The sequence below is a fragment of the Oncorhynchus keta genome, unplaced genomic scaffold, assembly GCF_023373465.1.
Source record: "Oncorhynchus keta strain PuntledgeMale-10-30-2019 unplaced genomic scaffold, Oket_V2 Un_contig_6244_pilon_pilon, whole genome shotgun sequence".
Taxonomy (NCBI): domain Eukaryota; kingdom Metazoa; phylum Chordata; class Actinopteri; order Salmoniformes; family Salmonidae; genus Oncorhynchus; species Oncorhynchus keta.
The window spans coordinates 21,036-43,889 of record NW_026288751.1 but is presented as its reverse complement, the minus strand read 5'-3'; the positions used below and the strand labels follow the sequence as shown (position 1 = coordinate 43,889).

The window sequence follows — 22,854 nt, the reverse complement described above, 5'->3', positions numbered from 1 at the left end:
AAAGGGTGTTTTTCTAATGATTACTAGATTATAGACTTTGAGGGGCTGTGTCTTGAGATTGAGAGCAGCAGTCACAATATGTTTTTGGGACTGTGTCTCTGTTGGACCCCAGTGATTTTTATTTAGCATGTGAGGCTGAGATAAGGTGTTGGCCTGCTACCTAATTATGTTAAACAGTATCCCAGGGGCCTTGGAGTGGAGGCAGTATCAGGCCTGTCAGGTCCAGGGTGGCAACTTATGGCAGGAGAGGAGGCAACATGGCTATGGAGGATTAGCTCAATATTGAAATCAAATCCACTTTTATTTTTTAAAATCTGTTTTCACAAATGTACTATTTGTCCCAAATATTGCTATTTGTCCCTGCCCTGGAAGACCCTAAAAATTGAATTGCAGATAGTTGCAGATGTTATACTTGCTAGTTATTGTGCTTGCCATCATTGTATCATTATCCAGTAAAAGGACTGACCACTCACTGTTTCCCCCCACTATTGTCTGTGATAGTTTATTATGTAAATGCAGGTTACTTGTTATAACAATGAGTTATGGTGAGTCAGACATGCTTGTAACCATATGATATATAATGCATTTTTGAGGATGCATCCTAAACTGAATGTTTATTTATTACAAAAAGATCCTGGTGTGCTAGCTGCATGTAACATCACTTTTAAAACCCTACTGACCGTGGAGAAAGCAGTAATAACACCATTCTTTCTCTGATGAAAAATGACCATTGAAAGTATTTGTAAGATGGTAAACTGAATGAAATGGCAATCATTTAGCACCCCTGATGAATATGCTAATCAATCTCATTAATATTCATTATGCTTTAAAACTCACATAATACCCCACTGTGTCTGCTGATTTCTGTCCCTGAAAATAATAGTGATGAAAACGAAAAAAACTCTTGCCTGCCATGTCAAATTGTCACTCTTTAAACCGCATTTCCTATGGAAAGTGGTGGGAGGATATTCAGAGCTCAAAGCCCTAATCGTGAAGATGACCTGTAATTTCCAGTGTTCAGTCTGGAATTTGAACACTGTCTTTGCTTTGCTTCTTAGCTCAACAGAGCAGCAGTCCTGTTTGATCAGCACAAAGGGAATGGAGGATCTGTTTGGGCATCCCTTTGGTAGATGGAGTAGTAATTGGTAGATGGAGTAGTAATAGGCAGTCAAAGATTTACAAAACCTGAGACATCCTAATCGGCACAGAGGAGCAGCAGACAGGGTATTGTGTTGTTTTTAAGGTATCCTTGTCTTATATCCTTCTCTGACATGTATAGCTACTCGATCATTGTTGTTGTGCATTTAGTCAGGGTTGTGTTTTTGTAGGTGTATTATTCTCTATTTTTGTTGGACCACACAGGGTACTGCAGGCAACCATCAACACAAGTTGCTCTGACACAGTTTATAGAGAAATACCTAACATGGCTTTTGTCATATTGTTCTATTGATGTACTCTATTTTGAGGTGCTTGTGTCAGACCATAGCTGTGAACTGAAGAGGGGGCTACTGAGAGACAACAGAATGAGACAGTCAGTGTCGGTGTTGCAGACAGCCATGAGTTATGTGTTGCTCACTTTGGTTTAAAATACAGTTGGTTTTTATTTCTTTTGTATATACTGCTAGTCGGCAGCTACCTCAAATGCAGTGAATCCTTTGTTAGGTGCAGGACTTTATGCTGGCCCCTGGCCGTTTACCTTATCCTCTGAGGATCCCATGACCGTAAATACAGAGGATTAGAACAGAGAGAGCATTGCTGCTTTGTGGAGGATTGAGTGTTAGTTTGAGAAAGTTTGCTAACAGAGCTACATTATATACACACTTTGAAGAGGGCATTTCCATTGGCTCAGAAACACTTTGGAGACAATACGGAAACTAAATCCAGACACCTGATCAGTCTCTGAAGAAGCCTGAGGATAAGGGCAAATCAAACAGGTTTGGGAAGCCAAACAGAGGACCCAGTGTCTGAGAGACAAAGACAACACCAATCTAACCGCAGGGCCAGGCAAGCTGTGCTCACTCCAGGCTGTGCACTCTGCTTCGTCTTTATGTACAGTAATAGAATGCTGTCGTACAGTTCCGCTTCAGTATATAGTGAATAATAATGCATCATCACATCTCCTAAGCTGTTAGCGAACGCAAGGGACCCTTTTTTATGTTACAAATCACGAGTCCCATCATGCATGGCAAAGATCTGTAAATCCACATAGAACATCATGACGAAGGGACGAGAGAAGGAGAGACTAATTACTAGTGAGTGAATACAGCAAGTAGAGAGACCGGGTTGTTGCAGACTGGATACTAAACGAGCCATGACGGATTGACATAGTGGAACCAGGGCACATACTTTTGTCTAAGATATCATACTAGCATACCTTAGTTACTAAGGTTTCCCACAGACAGGCAGACTGACTGACATACAGACAGACATAGCTTACTGTTGATTAATTTTAGTGTTGGGAGAATTAGTCGGCCTCCTTCTATCCACCAGGGCCTTAAGATGAATGAGTCATGAAAGCTGTTTTCTTGTCTATTAAACCATGTTGAAAGTGGTTGGGAACAGTCTGTATGCAAATGAAATGTAAATAAGGATCAAGTTGTACATTTCCGTCTCCATCGCAACCAAACACATCATCATCATCATCAAACTGAGCAGCATCTCTCTGGTAACTAGGACAAGGTTGTTTGTACTTTAAGCTGAACAAAAACACATTCATCACAATACCGATTTGTTTGACTTCTACAGGACCAGATCAAAAACAGACAACATCAGCTCTTCTCTCATTTTGGATTAAGCACGTCAGCAGACCTAAGGGTTCTTATCAAAAAAAAGAAAAAGAAACCACTTGAGAAGTATGATGCATCAAAGGCAATCAGCAGGTCTAAATCCTCAAATAGAATTCAGCAGGGCCTGTTGCTTTGAGTTAGAGAGAGAAGATATCAAAATGAATTTGTGAAAGATAAGGTGTGGAGCATCTAGATAAGGCATGCATGCCATCTGTCCATCAGCGCTTTGTGTTTATCTGTACTCTCTCCTCACTTGCCGCAGATTAAGCTCAATCAGGGCCCGGGCAGCCCTCTGTCATACTGATTTCCTATTGACATCTGCCCTGGTATTGTGCTGTATGTTTGCTGAGGTAAAGATATGAGATGTCTGCTTTGTTTACAGTGTTTTAAATCAATGGGCATTCATGTAAATGAATGCAAGTGTTTACATTATAACAGCTTGGGCTCTTGGTTGTTATCTGTGTGTTTGATGTTATCAACCCCAGATGTAAAAGCATGTCCCAAAGCTGTCCTCGACGGTCGGCCATGTTTATGTGGCGTTGTAATCACCCGCCCCCGCTTCCCTTAACCTGTTCCTTACAATTCATTCACCCATGATTTGTTTTGCACCGGCTTTAAGTGAAGTGAAATAACAAACAATTTACTTTAAATTAGTCACTGTTGCTCAAGCAACTGCCAGACAGACACGGACAACACTAGTGTCTTGGGTAGAGAAGAATCACATTTTATAGAGAGTTATAACACACTGTTATGCAGTGCATGTGATGTATGTCCAGACCTTATATGTATTGCTGTTATTAGAGTATTTGATATTCTTAACTTTTTCTGTCATATTTTGTCTGTTTCAGATTTCAGTATGGGAAGGGCTTGGTGATGTATCCCGAGATAGGAGACAAGCTGGACATTATCTGCCCAAAGGCAGACATGGGGCGGCCGTATGAGTTTTACAAACTATACCTGGTGAAGAAGGAGCAGGCAGACCAATGTAGCACAGTCATGGACCCCAATGTGTTGGTCAACTGCAACAAGCCTGAGAAGGACATCAAATTCACCATCAAGTTTCAGGAGTTCAGTCCAAACTACATGGGCCTGGAGTTCAAAAAGAACGTCAATTACTTCATCACATGTGAGTATCTGGTATTTAACCACACCGATGCATCTTATTTTATACCATCTATAAACTTTGTATTGATGCTTAGAAATTACAACCCGATTGTTCCTAGATTATTCATAGTTTAATACAGCCCCGACATGGAATAGAATTGTGAACAATTCACAAGGCTTTTCCTTAATCTGTCATTTAGAAATGGGTATTGTAGTGCTGCGATAATATCAAACAGTTGTATTTTCCATGAGCTTAAAGGGATACTTCGTGATTTTGGCAATGAAGCCCTTTATCTACTTTCCCAGAGTAAGATGAACTCGTGAGTCTTGGGATACCATTTGTATGTCTCTGCGTGCAGTTTGAAGGAAGTTGCCAACTAGAGTTACCGCAATTTCTAACTAGTGTTAGCGCAATGACTGGAAGTCTATGGTAACTGCTAACAGGGTAGTAGATGCCATAGACTTCCAGCTATTACACTAACACTAGTTAGCATTGGCTTGCGAAACTACCTCTAACTTCCTTCATACTGGATGCAGAGACATAAAAACGGTATCTGTGAGTTCATCTGACTCTGGAGAAGTAGATAAAGGGCTTCATTGCCAAAATCCCGAGGTATCCCTTTAACGTTCCTTAGTATGCCACATATAGATACTGGCTCTTTTTCTTGGAATACAAGGCTTCTGAAATATTTGCTGTGATCTGAAAGAGACCTGTCTAGTACAACTGAATTGATTATCCTTCTGCTGAGCCTGAAATCGTTACAGCTCACATTAAACTCCCTCAGCACAACATGAACATTTTCTTAAGGTCATCTGACTATAATTTATGTTGAATGAAAATCTTATCAGGTAGTCCTTGGTCGGGAATGCCTGAGCGTCCTTGAGTATCTTTTGACCCGTTGTTTTTAAGTGCACCCACTACTAGCCTAGTTCTCCCTGCCCAGCGCGACTCTAAGCGCAGAGGGGTCTCTGAATTTTCTGAGGTGAAATCGTTTCTGTCAGATCCGGTCAGTTGCAATAACACTTAAACTCTGGCAGAGGGGTCAGCTCCAGTCAAGCAGGCCTGATTTGTTCTGTTACACATCGCTGAGCCGAGCCCATTGGCTCTGACACCCTAACACCAGCACATAATCGACTTCACCCGACTCCACAGGTCCACAGGCCCAAGGCTTCTTTTCATTAACCCTTTGATCCACATGGTATGTCTTTAGATCATCACTGGTGGCTGGCTGGGGAAGGAGCTCTGCTATTGTCCTCTCCTCTCACAGATCTAGCATCAGAACATCAATGACACCATAATGTCCAGTCTCAATGATAACTGGTCTTCAACCCAACGTGGATGGCCCATAAAAACACACTGAATGACTGGTGAAGCATGAAACAGTGCTTCCAGCTTTGATACTTCTCTAATAGGAAAGCAAACATATTGTGTCTTTGGCACAAACTGATTACATTTCTGATTATCCTTGAAAGTAGTCTGTATATTTTCCTCATGTTCTTTAGTCCTGTTCCAAAAAGAACAATTTATGATGTGGTTGCAAGAGTAAATGGGCCACATTTATCAAAACATGTGTGCAGACTGAATGTGTAAGAGCAGTCCCAACCACAAACGTACAGAACGTTGGATAAGGTGTCCGGTATTCTTGTGACAGTGACTCTTGTTAAACAGTGACTCTTGTTAAAGGGGAAATGAGCTCAAGCGCTTGTTTAATTAGTGAACTCTGCAGCTCTCTGAGTATTGGTGGATTAGTGATGAAGATGAGAGGTAAGGCACAGTGCACTCTACACTGCTGATTCACTTGTTTCTTCATAAATCAAAGTGAGGTTTGATAAAAACGCACAACTTCCATTGCCAAGAGCGCTGCTGTCTGTGAGAATATCTCTCTGAGATTTGACTGACTTTGTCTTTGATCTAATCCAGGGTTTCCAAAACTCGGTCCTTACTTTACCCTCTGTAACAGTATTTCAATGTTCGGTTTGTTACATTTGAAACGCAAAGGTGCGTGTAATGTCCGTTTTTATATTTTACTACGTTTTCTACTTGAATCGTCTTTCTCTCTATCCTAGTGCATGCTACTTCCCACACAAAGCCCTGCTCCCTGTCACTCAAGGAGAGCAGTTGCTCAACCACAGAATCACAACCACTTTCTTGCTGTTCATTCTGCAGCCTGCATGGTCAGATAGATGCAACAAGATGTTGGTGACATGCTGCTTTCCACTATTACACTATTAGTTAGTTTATCTTACTGTCCGCAAACTACTGTCTGCTAGTTTGTCTTTTCATAGCAAGTTGTGGCTCAAATAAATCTTGTTAACCGCTAGTAAGCTGGCTAGGTAGCTTGCTAAATGTAGTAAGAGTCAGAGCAAACATAGCTATCGAATACAGCATGGCACCAGTAATGGTGTATGCATACTATAGATAAGTCTGTTATTTGTGCAACAATATCAAAGAAATTAATCATAGTGGGCAGAACAAGCAAGGAGGTGGGCAGAGCCAAGCATGAGCAAGTGAGATCCTATTGGCGTGTTCTAGAATTTATTTGCAAATTTCCAAATTACTTTTGTAATGTATATAAACAAAGTGCATATAAATGTAACAATTCAAAACGAATCTGAACAACACAATAAATAGAATATTGTACCATATCAAAGAAAAATAAATTACAATGTGTAAAACTGCAGCATCCGACTTAACATTTAACTGGTCCATCTTTTCCCGCTCTTCTTTATTATTTATGTTATAACCAGCAGCACACAGCAATGCTGACCATATTTAGCTTTAATGATAAATTTGTATTCAGAAATGCAAGCTGCCTCACATTCGAGGGGCTGACGCGGTTTCTTCACTCAGTAATTATTTGTCCCGTTTTCGAGAAGACCCTCTCAGAGGGAACAGATGTGGCCACTATGCAGAGTCTCCCTGTCATGACTTTAGTAAGCCGTGGGTAGACAGAGGCCTTGTTCTTCCACCAGCTCAGAGGATCTGCAGACCTTTGGAGGGGCTCCTCCAAATAGGGACGGACCTCCATTATGGCATCTGCTGAGGGATTCCTTCGTGCTGCATCCCCAGTTGCTCTCTCGTCAAACAGCATCCAAACAGCAGATGTTTGTGGCACTACTGCTGGTTCTTCTGCTCCATCTGATCCCTCTTCTTCCTGCTGCCCTGGTGCCTGAGCCAACTGACTGCTTGGGAGGTGTCCCTCCCTGCTGCTGAGGTTATTTTTTGAAGAGCCTCATCAATCGCTCTGGCATCACTGAAGGCTAACTTCTTAAACCTGGGGTCAAGTGCAACAGTTTCTGATAGCACGTGATTATATTCCATTCTGTGGATCTTTCTGTCCATTGATGAACATAGGGTGTCCATCAACTCTGTCACATGTCCTGTGGTTACATTTGCTTCTCTCTGGTGGCTGGCTGTGATTCGCTGCAGACCCTTACACAGGAGTATCATTTCTGAAGCTGTCGCATAGCTGAAAAGAGAGATCAGTAACTTATTAGTTCAGGTTCATGTTTTGTCGACTGATACTACATTCTCATCTACCGGTCATATACATATATAATACTGGATTGGTGTAGTAATGATGTAGTAATAACTGCTTACTGTACCTCTCTCCACTGATCTCCACAGTGACCTGCTCAAAGGGTTCCAGGACTAATCCACCACCACCTCCCATTCCTCTTGGGTCAGAGTATCAACAGGTGGATTGACAATGTCCAGGGTAGAGATGATGGCATTATTTGACTCAAGAAACTGCTTCAACATATAAAATGCTGAATTCCACCATTGTCCATTGTTTAGGCCCCAGCTCAGGCATCCCCATCTGGCGTTGTGTAGACTTTTTAGTTTTTCAGCACCTACTGTGCCCCTGTGGAAGTATTCCACAGCTGCTTTCACTTTGTCCACAATGGGCCTCATCACCTTCAGAGCGTCTCTTACAATCAGGTTGATTGTGTGGGCAAGACATGGATGATGGGTCCATTTTAAAATGTTCATGGCTTTGGTTATGTTAGCGGCATTGTCGCTAACACAACAGAACACTTTTCCATCTACTTGCCATTCTCTGGCCACTCTCAACAGTTCCTCTCCCAAGTTCTCTGAGGTGTGTCTATCGCTGAACTCAAAGCAGTCCAGAAGACAGCGAGACATTGAAAAATCTTCAATGAAGTGACATGTAACCAACATGTAAGACGTGGTTACCCTTGATGTCCAGCAGTCAGTGGTAAGGCAAACTGAAGTAGCTTTTTGGACTCTTTCCCGCGCTGAAACCTGTGTGCTCTCGTACAGTTGTGGAATACATGATTTTGAAAGGGTTTTTCTGCTTGGAATTATGTACATTGGATTTCGACTATTGCTATAAATGCTAAAACCTCTGTCCTCCACGATCGAAAATGGCTGGAAATCGATGGCAAACATTTTAGCCAATGCAATATCAATTTGGCCTTGTTTTGCTACAGACATAGACCTTGGCATAAACCGGTCCATAGAAGACTGCGTTGCTGTGGAATAGGCCTACTTGACTGAGTGGATACATCTACACGTGTGGAGGTGCTGGCTCCACCACTATCACTAGCAGGCCCGCTAGTTTCTCGAAGCTCCGCTACAGCTCGCTTCACAGTTGGGTGCACAGTTCACATATGCTGGTATAGGTTGTGCGTAGAACCGGCTTTATATGAGATTTTGTTTTGGCAAATTCTACACTGTGCTCTAACATTGTGTACATTATTAAAATGCATCCAAATGCTACTGTGCTTCCGACTCATTTTCCAGCTGTTGTTTTCACAGCTGTCCTTCATCTCTCTCCTCGGCTGCTAAATGTGTGACTGTGAGTGAGTTGGCTCGGCCCTCCCTCACGCATCTTTGGTTCATTGGTTGACAATGCGTGTCTGATTGACAGGAACAACAGGTGAGGCTGTTAGTCTGAGCAGACAGTCAGAACGAATGTGTGTGCGCTTGAGCATTTAGGCCTATATTATTATTTTTATTTTTGTGTTCTTTGAATTAGTTCATTCTATTCATTTAAATATTTTGATTATTCAGATCTTAATTTTTTAAATATTTTTATAAATATATCAGGCTCTTTTGATATGCGAGTCGGCTCCCAACATTCACCTACAAGAGCCGACTCGTTCGTGAACGACCCATCACTACTCTGTGAAGTACGCGTGTGCAATAACTCAATTTGCCCTTGCACTCCTTCTAAACAACACCACTTTTGTAAACTTTGGCAAAGGGTAAAGTCTACAAAAGTGCAGTCCACTCTGTTTGTTACAGATTATAATTTTGGAAACAGAAAACTGTATGGAAATCAAATGTTTCATCGAAGAGAAAATTAGAAGAATGTCGGCCAAAATCCATCTCACTCCATCTCACTCCTTCTGTAGCTCAGTTGGTAGAGCATGGCGCTTGTAACGCCAGGGTAGTGGGTTCGATCCCCGGGACCACCCATACGTAGAATGTATGCACACATGACTGTAAGTCGCTTTGGATAAAAGCGTCTGCTAAATGGCATATATTATTATTATTATTATATTATTATATTATTATTATCTTCTCACACTAAGGACCACTGGGCTTCCTCTCATCACCTAGTTTGGTAGTGAGTGGAAACGCCAACCAGATGCTTCACATTTATACACGAGACAGAACATGCTGTCTCGTTGTTCTATCTGTGGCAGTGTCTTCTAAATCAGTGAGGAATAGGCAAAGCATGTATATGTTAGCTAGTTACATGAGGTAAGAAAACGTCTAATGTAACATCTAATTAGTGTCACCTGGAAACACTGGCCAACAATTTTGGTTGTTATGTTGTTATGTCAAACAACAATGAGCCCGGTTACATGCACACAATAATATGATTATTGTGGATAATCAGATTAATATAATGTTTAGTTTAAAATGTTTGCATGCTTTGCGAGAAGAACGATTTTCCTAATAATCCTGTTTACATGGACATATCTGAAATCAGGCTACCTGATGGGACTTAAATAAATGCAGAAAATCAGCAATCAAAATAAACGTTCTACCACAGTGACCATGTTATTTTTGCAAAGCCTATTTGTTTTTGTGTTTGGACAACTATTTCTAAAATGTTCACTTTCAGTTTATCTGAACCCACTTCTTTGCGCTACCGGTGCTTGCACATGCGCAGATCAAATACACCACTGGAACAAGAGGGAGGCTCTCGGCTGGTGCTTGCACATGCGCAGATCAAATACACCACTGGAACAAGAGGGAGGCTCTCGGCTGGTGCCAGCACATGCGCAGATCAAATACACCACTGGAACGCCGATTAAGCTGTTTGCATGTCCTAATAATTTGAAAGATTGCTCAGAAAACCAAGTGTTTTAATTGGCGAGTGCTTACTTCGATTTTGACCTTACACCTATTAAGATAAGGTCATTGTATTACAGAAAAACTTTATTGACCTGAAATTAGTACTGAATGCAGGTCAACCTAAGTATATGTAAATATAAGTATGATGATTTAAGCATGTGTACTTTGAATGGTGTCCATATTGATCGTGTCCCTGCTTACAAATATCTGAGCATCTGTATAGATGAAAAGCTGTCTTTAAAAAAGCATATTGATGACTTAGTTAAGAAGCTGAGAATAAAAATGGGTTTCTTCTATAGAAATATGTCCTGCCTCTCGCTAAATAGTAGAAAGCAGATCATTCTGTTTACGTTCCTAGACTATGGCAACATCATCGACTGTATATGAACACAGCTGCCACTTCATTTAAGCCCTTAGATGCAGTTTATCATAGCACATTGCGCTTTATTACGGGAGACAATTTTAGTACTCATCACTGCATTCTCTAGCAGAAAGTTGGTTGTCCCTCTGATGTCACGTGTGTGTCATTTAAAAAGCCGGTCTCAGGGATAGAAAAAGGAAATTCCTTTGGTCTCTAATGAGTTAGGTAAATCAGCTTTTAGTTTTCTTGCACCTTATTTGTGGAACTATCTTCAAAATGTTCTTAAATGTGATGCTCTGGTGCCTCTAGGGCAATTCAGAAAGCTGATTGAGGACCTTATTACTGAAGAATGTGTTTGTTTTTATGACCATGTTTTTCTTCCTGCTTGCATTTTGTATTTAAATTCTGATGTGTGTATCTTCTGTAGCTTATGTAATTCAGGGCTCATATGTAAAATGAACCTTGGTCTCAGTAGGACTCCCTGATAAAATAGAATGAAGGTTAAATAAATAAGCAGAGTAAGGTGTTTACATTACTATTATGATACTTTGCCTACTGGTATAATCAGTTTAATATCGAATTATTAGTGTGTATGTAAACATACTCAGTGTATTCAAGGTGCAGCCCACTACAGTCCAACTAGGGTTACAAAGGGAGGATATAATACTGGAAACTTTCGAAGTTATCAGAACACTACCAGAATTTTGCTACTTTTAAGGATTTTATGTAATCTATAACAAGACATCTAGTGGCCTTTTGGGTGCTTCAGATGATCACAGTTGTCTAATTATCTCTGGTCCTCTGTGTGGCCTTTTATCACATGTAAAATATATAAAATAATTAAGTAAGATGATAAAAAAAATGTTTGGGGAATGACAAAATATTTAATGACAAAGCTGTAAAACATTATCCTAAATATAAACCATCTATTTAGTGAATAGAATTAGTGTTTATTATGAGGGTTTCAGCATTCCTTTTGTTTACGCACATTTATTTTACTCTGTCAATATGTCTTTTTTGTCAATGTTTTGGCGTCAAACTGGTGGCAGTTGTGAAGAAAAGTCAATATTTGGAAGAGTTAATAGAAAATAATCCTGTTGTTGATTAGATGCTTGTTTTCATTAATTAGGCTATTTTCTCTTTAACCATATGGTCTATCTACTACAAACTCACAGACAATATGGACACATATATAACAAATAAAAGTAGATATGAATACATTTTTTAAAAAAGTTATTCAAGTATAAATGACCAAAGTTACGATAGCTTGCCATAGATTGTCTGTTAATTAATGAAGATTCTGGTAACTTTGGTAAATACTGGTGGCTTTGCAACCCTAATTCCAACTAAAGAATTTGAATAATAATTGTGTTTCCATGATTCCAGCAGTTCACCAGTTAACTATGCCAAGATTTGTTTTCTCATATCATGCAGCCCTGCGTGGCACCGTTTGGTAATTATAACAAAAGTGCAGGAAATGCTGACATTTATGAAAATGCTGAAAATTAAACAGTCAGAATAGAGAAATCCCCATTGAAATCACTTATAATGTACTCGTTGCCAGCCTAGGGTAATTTACTAGTCATAATGCATATTGAAAACTAGTATTATTTAAAAACATAAAATACCGTCAAATACCATTGAATCAAAAATGTGAAAAATATCTGCATTTTCTTTCACCAGAAAATTGTGAGATATCTTAGGGGTTACATTTAGACTGTATCAAGGGCATATAAAGCTGTTTTATGGGCCCAAGTAGTTCTTATGATGTTGGGGAAAATAAAGTACCTTGAAGAGTTTCCCTATTGAGGTCAGATCTTTGTTTCCTTTGACTCAAAACAGCTGACCATGAAAACTCCTCAGACAGAACAGATTCATCATACACTATATTCAATTGGTATGCCAAAACGTCTCAATCTAACTCTGGGATAACGATTTTTCTATTAGGTATCACTCTGCTGATAAGATTAAACTTCCTTGGCACTTTTATATAAATGTCTCAAGGCAATGTGACCCAGCTGCTCCAGCTCTGTGTGCATTTTAACTCTGTCGCTCAGAATAACTGTTGCTCTATGACATACTTGTTATTGCTCAGTGGCAGAGGAGCCATAATGCTTCATCACATTTTTTTATACTCCTCTGTAAACATCATTAGACCAAAGATAATGCCTCTAATTTGCTCCAGTGATGGGTGGGGGGAGGGGGAGGAATGCAGCACAAGGAGGAGGCTAGCATAAACTTTTTATCTCACTCTCACCTCAGAATCAAAAGATATGCTCTTTGGTATAGTTCGCTCACACTGTGTACACGGACACGGAGAGGATTATCTTTGTTGACTGTATGCACACTGGTATAGCTTTCTCATATGCCGTGCGTTGGGAGTCAGTTCTTGCACTGGCTGCACCACATAGTTCATCCCCACAGTAAACATACGACATGGTCCGTATGGGCCTGTGGTGGTCACCTACCCCCCACCCTGTGGTGGTGGGTCTTTCCCTGTGTGCCCCTGTGCAGAGGGTCAGCGAGTCTCAGCAGGAGGGGTGTCAGTGATAACCCACTGATGTCAACTCCAGCCTGACCACCATTTGGCAGCAGGGCCAGTCGGCCAGACCACAGGGCTGCAGTAGAAAGAAACAGACATACTGAAGTGATTATACTCCCAGATAGAAAAAAAACAATCCCCCAAACAAAAATCCATTTTAGCATGGAGTTCTTCCATGCTAATCATCTCATGCACTTTTCAAAAGACAATACATCCCCCTACTTTGAACAATGTGTATGTCTGTGGAGGTTTTGTGTTGGGAGAACCTATTTTCTAATCTACACACTGATTGATTCCCTGTTACCCGCCACGGCTGATGGTAACACATTGTGACAGCTGCCACTCCAGTTTTGGTTGGGGATTGGAAGCCCATGAGTGGGTTTGAGAAAGAGAGACCGATATGTGCGTGGTGTTGTTTGTGTGTGTGTGTGTGGGGGGGTGCACATATAGTACGTGAGTCTGCATGCGTACGTGTGTGCATATCTAATTGTGTGTGTAAGTGGGAGAGTGTGTGTGTGTACTGGGTGGGATGGTGGGCTGTTGGCAGGACATGGCCATAATCTACTAAATGTCTCTGGAAACTGAGCTGATTGGCACCACAGCCTGAATTTCCATCCAGTGCATTGTAGGGGCAGAAGAGGACATGTGCAAGAAAAGCTGAGTAGGGAGATGTTACAAGATAATAAAAACAAGACCGTATGCACTATAATACACTTACAAGAGAGGTATTGTGAAAGAAATGCTTGAAGCTCCTCAGAAAACCACAGATTTGAACAATTACATAAACATAATGAGTACAATTTCAAGCAAACATACCATTTGAATGATTTTCAACATTAAAATGTGACTAGTTATCCCCATTATGTCTCCCGAGTCATTTGATATGGCCCCTGCTGTTCCAGAAAAACACAACAAAGCCTTCCGAGGCAGCGTCTTTCTGGATCTGTTACTTCCATGGCTCTCACACCATGTGTAGTGCATTTGCTTCTCCCATAATCTGCCTCTTCTCGATTCAGTTCATAAACCTCTGTGTCTGTAGAATTCACAGTAGCTTTGAAGATCTTCAATCCTGGGCCCGATTACAATTAAACTCTTTCATCATGTTCCGCTAGCATCCTCTCTCGCTGACATAACTTCTCTAAAATGTTACACCCACTGGGAACCTTGATTATAGTACTCGCAACATTAGAATGCGTTACACACAAAAAATCTGTCTATCAAGAAAAAGATGACAGAAATGAGCTATTCAAGCAGAACATCACTGATGCTTCGTCATTGGTTCAACAGGCTGACTAGTCTCTTGTTAATTTAGACTCCGTGGCTTGCTGCTTGGTGAACTGGTTTCTATCACAAGGCCATGTTACCTGTGTATCCAGTTAACTGGTCTCTGTTACTGGTCCAGCTTGCTAACTGAGCTTGACTCAAAAGCCTTCCTCTAGGAATTTAAATCAATGTGAAACACAAACATAGCAAAACAGCTGCTCAGGCATTACTCCATTCTTATGACAGACTGCACCGATCATATATTCCCCATGTTGCCTCGTATCTATTGTCATGATTCCTCTTGGTCTTCCATTCCTGGCGTAAACCCTCTCTGTAGGTGTCCTTCATAGCAGTTTAGTCAGGAAGCAGCCAGAGAGCTGCATGAGCCTTGTCACTGAGGTAGAGGGAATCACAGTGTAATTGGGCCAGATATAGCACCATTTCCCCCCTGAGCACTGTGGATGCAGGAGGGGAAGGGGGAGATTTGTCATGGAGGCTCCCTCCGACAGCTGACTCTAATCTTCAGCCCAGCCCCAGGAATGATGTCATCTGCTGCGCTCCATCTTACCTCTGACACACCATGACATCTCCACTGTCTACCAGTCTAAGACCTTAAAGTGACAGTCTCTCATCGCACACGGGCCAAGATGCAACGAGAGATACACAACTGGGACAATATTCGTCATATGTATGCAGTGCGGGCTGTAGGCCATGGGAGAATATGCATGTCTCCTTGCGAAACTTTGGAGTTAATTGTCATGTCTTATACAGTGTAATTACTGTCATTTGGCATCAAATGAAATTGGCTTTCCCTTGACTTTTGAAAGGCGTAAATGTGAGAAAAAAAGAAAAAAAGGGTCTGGTATTGTCTAAGAGAGAAGATAATGTGAAAAGCATGATCCTGGAAACATTAATGTCATGCTCTCTAGAGAAGTATTAAAAAGCTGGAAAAGACTGAAAAATGAAGAACAGGAAATTTACATTTGAAAGGTTCTCTTTTTATCACTAGTTCAACTGGTCCCTGGATACTCCTAATGTTTTAAAAAAAATCAGGAATCGATCCAAATGTAGGCGTAATGAAAAATGTAAGGCCTAAGTGTATTGTGTTGCACATGTCACAACAATGGTGCTGGAGTGTAGGACTTTTGCTCAGGGTTTAATTATCTAGGGCCTGGTTTGTTCTAAAAGAGCCTCTGATTATTTATTGATAGTTATCGCAGGCCTAGACTGCACCTTGAGGGTGAGATCAGAGCCCTTCCGAAGTTGACTGGGATGCATAAGGAAGTTGAATAGCCGGTCACTTTGGAATAAAGAACAGATGATTCTGATTTTGAGGACATAACCCTGGCTTTGATGTACCGCTATGCAGCCACAGCTTTTGGAGCTGGCCCGAGCCAACATTTTTCATATGCCACAGATGAAGAATGAGAATTACCGGGTTCATTTTCTTTTACAGTGGCTGCCATGTGAGAGGGGTCAAGTTTCCCTGAGGTGGAACCAAGGGGCTTTCCATAGTGGTCACTGTTATAGTGTTGAGAACATCCTATTCAGATGTTTATTCAAATGATGTGAGGTGGTAACTAAACTCCTAAATCTCTGTGTGACCCACAGTGTCAAAAGCTTGAGTTATATCAGACAGAATCAGTGTGCAGTGAATAACCTTTTTTTAAACTGAACATAGAAATCAGTCATAGAGTTGTCAGTCATATGAAATGTAAAGGAGTCAGTTGTCCCATAAAATAGTGTGATCCTGTGTGTTAAATAGCATAGTATATCTACCAGATCTGCATTTTTTGGTTTATCCACTTCCCTGTTCTTGACTTGTTTACTCTCTTGATGTGAATGTAATGGGCGTTTTGGTTAGAAGACGCATATTTATCGTTCGCTCTCCAGACAACACATTTGATCGCAGGCTTTGGAGTTCCAACAAAGCATGTGCTTTTGATTTTTTATCTAATTGCAAACATAGGCGCTGTCTAGATCATAAGCCAAGCTTTCCTTTTGTTTCCAGAAGCCTCTGCTTTCGTGGTATACATCCAATCTTAGATCATTTAAAAATATATATATTTTTATGAACTGACCTCATTGAAAGCTTGAATTTCTTAAAAGGGGCCCAATCAGCAAACTACTTTCGACATTACTAGTCTATAGAGCAGTTCTGTTTTACTTTTACCCTCTTCTCTCCTTTCACTTGTGTAGGGGTGAAGATGAGAATGAACTAGCGTTGTTTAGCTTTTTATGAGATTCCTGTGTGGAGCTGTGGAGATGATTAAAGTTGACCTTTGCTTCTTCAGAGAGTAGCTGTTTTTTCAGCTATTGGTCAGTCTCTGCTTCTTCAAAACACTGAACCATCTGCGCCTCCACATGGATCAGATCCTCTACCTGTTGCCATAGCGATGTCCCTAAGGTAGTCAGTCACCTTGGCCTTTGGGGGCCATAGAGTGAGGCATGATGGGACGTAGTGATGATGCGTGTTATGTAGGGTAATGAGTGCGCCCCCTGCTCCCTGTGCTCCCTGTGCATACACAGCTGAAACTAAGGCTAATTTAACACCAATTCCTGCTTTTAGGGAGCTGAGGAGAGAGGGTATTAAGTCAATGTTCTTTCAGAAAGCTCACCATGTAAGATCAAGCTTGCAGTGTTCCAACAAACTGGCCAAAAATCCTAGATATATTTTTTAAAACATTTAAATAAAATTGCTAGGAGAAGCCTTAGAACACGCACCGCGATTATAAATGGTAGGCTACAGTTGACTATTTTGGAACAATGTAATTTTGAATAATAGTCCATTACGATCTGAAATTTGAAAATGACTGCAGTAGTTGTGTTCACTTATATATCATTAAGATAAATGAGAGCAATCATAATCAGAGAAAAGTGTTGCTGCTAATGGGATTTCTAGCTGGATGTGAAATTCCTCTTTTTAAACCATCCATCTCAGTCCTGGGTAAAGGATCGGTTGTTGTGGAAAGTATTTCATGTGTTAGGGTTTCACAAGTCACTGTTGACTTTAACCATCAATCGATGAAATCAGAAGGGCACTATGAAAAGGTCAGTGCTGGTGCTGTCAGATCCATCAAAGACAGAGCTGCACATTGGGGCGTGCCTAGTTTTCTTCAATCTACTGTCATTTGTCTTTGGTTATGAGCAACAATAGAGTGTGGAAGCAAAACATCCTCCTAACTAGCCTTTCTCCCAGTCTTTGATGTCTCAGAAAACTCTCTATTGATGCTCTAAAACAAATAGATGTGCTAACATGGATATTGCTAGTCGCTCTCAATTTGAAAATGTCTAACACCTCTCCACAGGTCCTTACAAATATTAATGTTGTCTTCCTTTCTCATTACATCTGAGATAAAACTGTAAGCAAACACTCAGTGGGCATTCCACCTTTCATTCTATGAATCTATTTCTCAGAGTTGTTTAGAAAACAGTTTTACTGAAATCTTTTTTTAAAAACGACATGGTGCTAAGAGCCATGATTTGTTTTGTATATCATTGATATGAATAAAATGTCTTAAGTTGAAGTTTCTGTTGACGTTATCATAATATACTGGAGTTCGTCTTGGAACAGTAATTCAAAGTGTTAGATATCCCTGTAGAGCAGATGATAGCGTGTCCTTGGAGAAGATATTTGAGATATGTTTACTCAGACCTCAGAGTCACTCAGACAAGAATAACTATGAGATAATTGTGAAAATATGCTTCATCATGAATTTCCTTGTGTGTTCTGTGTGCTGGAAAACCAGCCATGTCAGGTTTCCTAGCTTCTCAGGCTGTATGATAGGGAGTGGCTTGTATACCACCCACACAGTTAGACAATCAATATTAAGTGGTACTTCTGTGTCCAGAGATCTGGTACAGGCTGTTGTGGGAATACACATTGAGCTGCTTTTACAGTGTCTCTTGTGTGGTAAGTACTTTGTCCTTCAAAATAATTTTTTTTAATTAGAAATAGAAAACATCAAGAAAAGTAGAGAAGCCCAGTGAGAGAAACAAAACATATCTATCACGCCCACCCAACAAGCACAACCAAGTACATATACACACCACCAAACTATGTAATATGTCCTAAGTTCTACCTCATGTATTCCTTATACAAGTTTGGGAGCAGCTCCATCTTGTCCAGTGTATAAGGGTCTGATAGGGTTTGTCCCACTGCTATCTCATTGCACCATTTGCACTGATCCATAAATGCTCCTGACATCTATTGGATTGTAAGGGGGCTGTTTAGTCCCAGGGCTGTCAATCCTGTACAGAATGGATGGTGTGACTTTACAGGGAGCAAGTTAAGATGCCATTTTTCTCATTTAAACATCCATCACTTTAACATAAATAAAAGATAAGGATATAGTCCGGACCACAGTCATGGGAGGCTGTGATTTGTCTATGGAAATTAGTGGAGTCTATTGGTTCGATGAACCTCCTGCCGGGTGGGGGACCGCATGACACTTTTATGTGTTTCCTATCATAGACGATGCTTGAGTTCAAATATCAAATGACAAACACTCTGCAGCACAGTAGTTGAGGAGGAGTGAGGACACATATTTGAAGAACCCATATATCGGTGGATAGCAGTGTGTTTTTGGGGGTTTTACTATACTTGTGGCGACCAGAATTTATTTATTTATTTAACCGTTATTTAACTCACACGGATATCCCTGAAATCCTCACAAGGATAGTAAAACAAGGAAAGTTCGGACAAGTGGGGACATTTTGCAAGTCCCCACAAGGAAAAAGGCTATTTTAGGCTTAGGGGTTAGGTTTAGGGCTGGGGTTAGAATTAGGGTTAGGTTTGGGGCTAGGGTTTAGGTTAGGGTTAGGGGTTATGGAAAATAGGATTTTTAATGGGACTCAATCGTTTGGTCTCCATAAGGATAGTAATACAAATGTGTTTGTTAGTGTGTGTGTGATGAAATATTGTAGGTGTTCTAGCCTGTGGTAGTACCAAGTTATATACGTGTACCATAAAGCTACACATCTGAAGGCTTTTAAAAAAAACGTTTGTCTCACCTGTTATACTGAAGATGAACTGCAGTATGTTCACAGGATGTGATGTGGTGAGGCATGGCGCTACAATTATGCTGTATATACAGTAGGATGGGGATTGTCCCCATAATTGAGTTGTCCCATGGAAAAAGAGTTTGGAGAGTGTAAAGTCCTTCTGGCGGTATAATATATGGCATTTAGCAGATGCTTTTATCCAAATCTACTTACAGTTATGCAAGCATACATTTTATCGAAGGGTTGTCCCGGGAATCAAACTCACAACCCTGGCGTTACAAGCGCAGTGCTCTTGCAATGCTCTACCAAATTAGCTACAAAGTCCCACAGTACACTAAATATCACATCTGCGCATTGGAGAGGGAGTGAATAGACGCTAAAGCACTTCAGTTCCAGTGTTAGAATGCTGGCAGGCTTCTCTCTACTGGAAGAAAAGCGATATGTGAGGCTACACCATTCAAGTAATATGCAATTTCCATCCCTACATTGCGCCAAGATTTCTGTAGGAAAAGAAAAGAAAGAAAGATCTAACTTTGTCCCTAGAGAACACAACCTAAGTCAAAGGTTCTTGTGTATACCTAAATTCTGCCTACTTAAAGAAAATATTTTGTTTCATTTTTCATTTGAGGGATTTCATCTTGTTTGGAAGTATGCAGCATGAAGATAAATATGTGCACGGAAAATAATAGGTTAAATAAACATGTTGCCATTACGTTCTACTTTTCACGCCACGATTTCTGTTTTAATTACATCTGAAACGGTTTTGATCCCATTCTATTTGATCCCACTCTACATGAATCAGTTTGGACAAGAATGAAAAATGACATCCCCTCTCAACCATTGTAAACCTTGTAAAATCCCTATTTTAGTATGACCTTGAGAATAAAGGATCTTTGAAAGCTGTATTCAGCAGTATCAAATTTTAGTTTTCAGTAGTTTTCAAATGAATCCCTTCTGGTGTCTCTTGAAGGCTTGTATATTATCTCTGTAGTTTCCTTTGAGCGAAATCAAATAATCACAGCTTGCAGGAAGAGCCTTCGAGGCATCGTCTCCTCTGTCACTCTGCAGCAACCGAGTTTGGGTTTCAGTGAACAGTGGTAGAGAGTTACCCAGAACAAGTCTTTTGGGGTCTCTCCAACTCACTATTTCTGTGAAAAACGCTGCCTCACCAACGGTAAACAATTACAGTGCCTGTGCATCATCTTTAAACATGGGTTACAGCTTTGATCTGTGCTCTGTGTGTAATTACAGCTATGCCCGTTAAACTGGGGATTTGGGCAAAACTAGTCATTCCCTGGTCCCTGTCAAGCTCAGACAACCAACCCAATACATAAATGAAGTCACATGGAACCGAAGTAAATGTTGACTTTTCAATTTACACTTGACTGCTGTCAAAATGAAAAAAAGACACATCTGAGGGCTTTTCATTATTGCTACCTTGCTGGAGTGTTTATAGCCATACAGATCCTTGTTGTGGAAATATTGAGCACATGTCTCTCCCGGATGTGCTTGAAAGACAACACTCATAACCCACAATTACATGTCTGTTCAAACACTGGCACCCTCTCAGGCCACCCTCTATACACCTACAGCCATGTTAGCAGCCACGGGGACCCTCTCAGGCGCCCTCTATACACCTACAGCCATCTTAGCAGCCACGGGGACCCTCACAGATCCTGCTGACAGGTTCAGCGGGAGAAATAAAAAATGTGTCTCTCCCTTCATTTCTTTCAAAGCCCTGCTTTGGTTCTGATGTCTAGTAGTGAGCCTGCGGTCGCATTCTGATGTGAGGCAGGGAGACGGTGGCATCGGCGGAGCTGATCTCCCCTCCCCCTTGCTGGTCTGGGACTCCCAGCTCCCATGGTGCAGCTGGCACCCGGGATTTAAAGGTCGTCCTTAATATCATTGGCGGAGCTGAGTGTGCTGTAATCTCACAACAACGCTGAAATCTCCCCTCCAGACCCTCAGCTTAATTTGGCAGCAGGCTGGTCAACTGTGCCTGATCTGATGGGACAGCCTTAGGCCTTAGCCACTCTCCATTGAAGCCCTAAAATAACTGCTTCCAGTCCTAACCCAAATCTTTAGCATCTTAATATCTTACTGACCGTAAACACGGCCAAAACCAAGCTTCCCCCTAAAGATAGAGTGAGTCCAAAATGTTCTCAACATTTCACAAGCATATAATTATAATTATAATCTGCATAACATACCAGTTTCTTACTTTTCCAGATTTTCAAATGTTTTTCTATATGGACAGAGTAGCTAGCTGCCAATGTTTCCAGTGTCCCCTGTGTTTCTGTATAATGTGGGTCAGAGTAGCCGTGTCCTTGTCTCAGAATGCTGAATCCCACTCCAGTTTCTGTCAGGGTGGCTGCCTGGCGTAGTCCTTGGAACACAGTTGTCAGTGCTCATCTGGGAGTTGAGTTTACAACGACCCATTCTATCCCCTAAGCCTATCACCTATCTGCTTGCTTTGTTTTCTCTGTGCCTTTCCTGGCCGTTTGTCCCAAGGTTTTAAAGCGGTGGGTCAGTGAAGGTCCTGTTACCACTGGAACAGATTAACTGTGTTTCTGTCAGATGGGGCAGAGCTCAAACATCTCAGATGGTGTTTGGGGCAAAGATGCCACTAGTAGTTACAGTAAGTTACAGGAAATAATACAGAAGCTGTGGCCTAAACATTATTGGCATGTGGTCCTGTATACAGTAGACTTCTGTAATACCCCTAAATTAATATGTAATAAAACATTGTTTATTGAGACAGTTTTGACATTTTTGCAAATGTTTAATAATTACAGTACATATGGACCTTGTATGCCACATGTTGATTCATGCATGCATGAGTACATGTTCTTGCTCAGTGAACACTTGTATATGACCTTGTACATGTGCCTGTCTACGCATTTATAGAAGCATGCTACAGAGCACATTGAGAATTCAAAATGGATTGCATGATTTTTTGTTTTTGGAGGGTGTCTTTGTTATTTGATCTATGTACACACAGAAGATCCATTTTTGGATGTATCGTGTTTGCTTCTAAAGATTACGTGCATTGGTGTATATGTGGTGATGTGGTATTGGCTGTACTCAGAGGAACATCCATACAAACTGAAATGACAGTTAAGCTTGGAGATATCTCCGTATGTTGTTTGTTGGCTAAATGAGGATAAACCACAGAGAATGTCAACCCTATAACAAACTGTCTTGCTTCATAACCTCACCCACAGTCTTATGATGAGTAAACAAGTCTCCCTTCAGATTGGCTTACATTTAAACAAGAAGCTGCTGTTGCAGTTGCATACAAGTACTGTATGATAGCCTGCTAGATGATGTATGCTTGTCTGGGACTTTTTGTCCTCAGAGCGAAGACAGAAACCATAATTCAAGAGGAAACATGTTGGAGTTAATTAGAGGTGCTAAAGGAAAAAATCTAGAACGGCACGCCATTTATTTTACAGTCATG

The 22,854-nt window shown here is 40.9% G+C and overlaps 1 protein-coding gene across 1 annotated transcript in view; it reads left to right on the top strand.

The window, feature by feature from the left end:
* LOC118391333 (ephrin-B1-like) overlaps positions 1 to 22,854 on the top strand; it is a 62,517-nt gene that overhangs the window by 28,576 nt on the left and 11,087 nt on the right. The window contains exon 2 of the mRNA XM_052510979.1: positions 3,635 to 3,912. Within this exon, the coding sequence (XP_052366939.1) occupies positions 3,635 to 3,912 (278 nt within the window). The remainder of the gene's footprint in view (positions 1 to 3,634; positions 3,913 to 22,854) is intronic.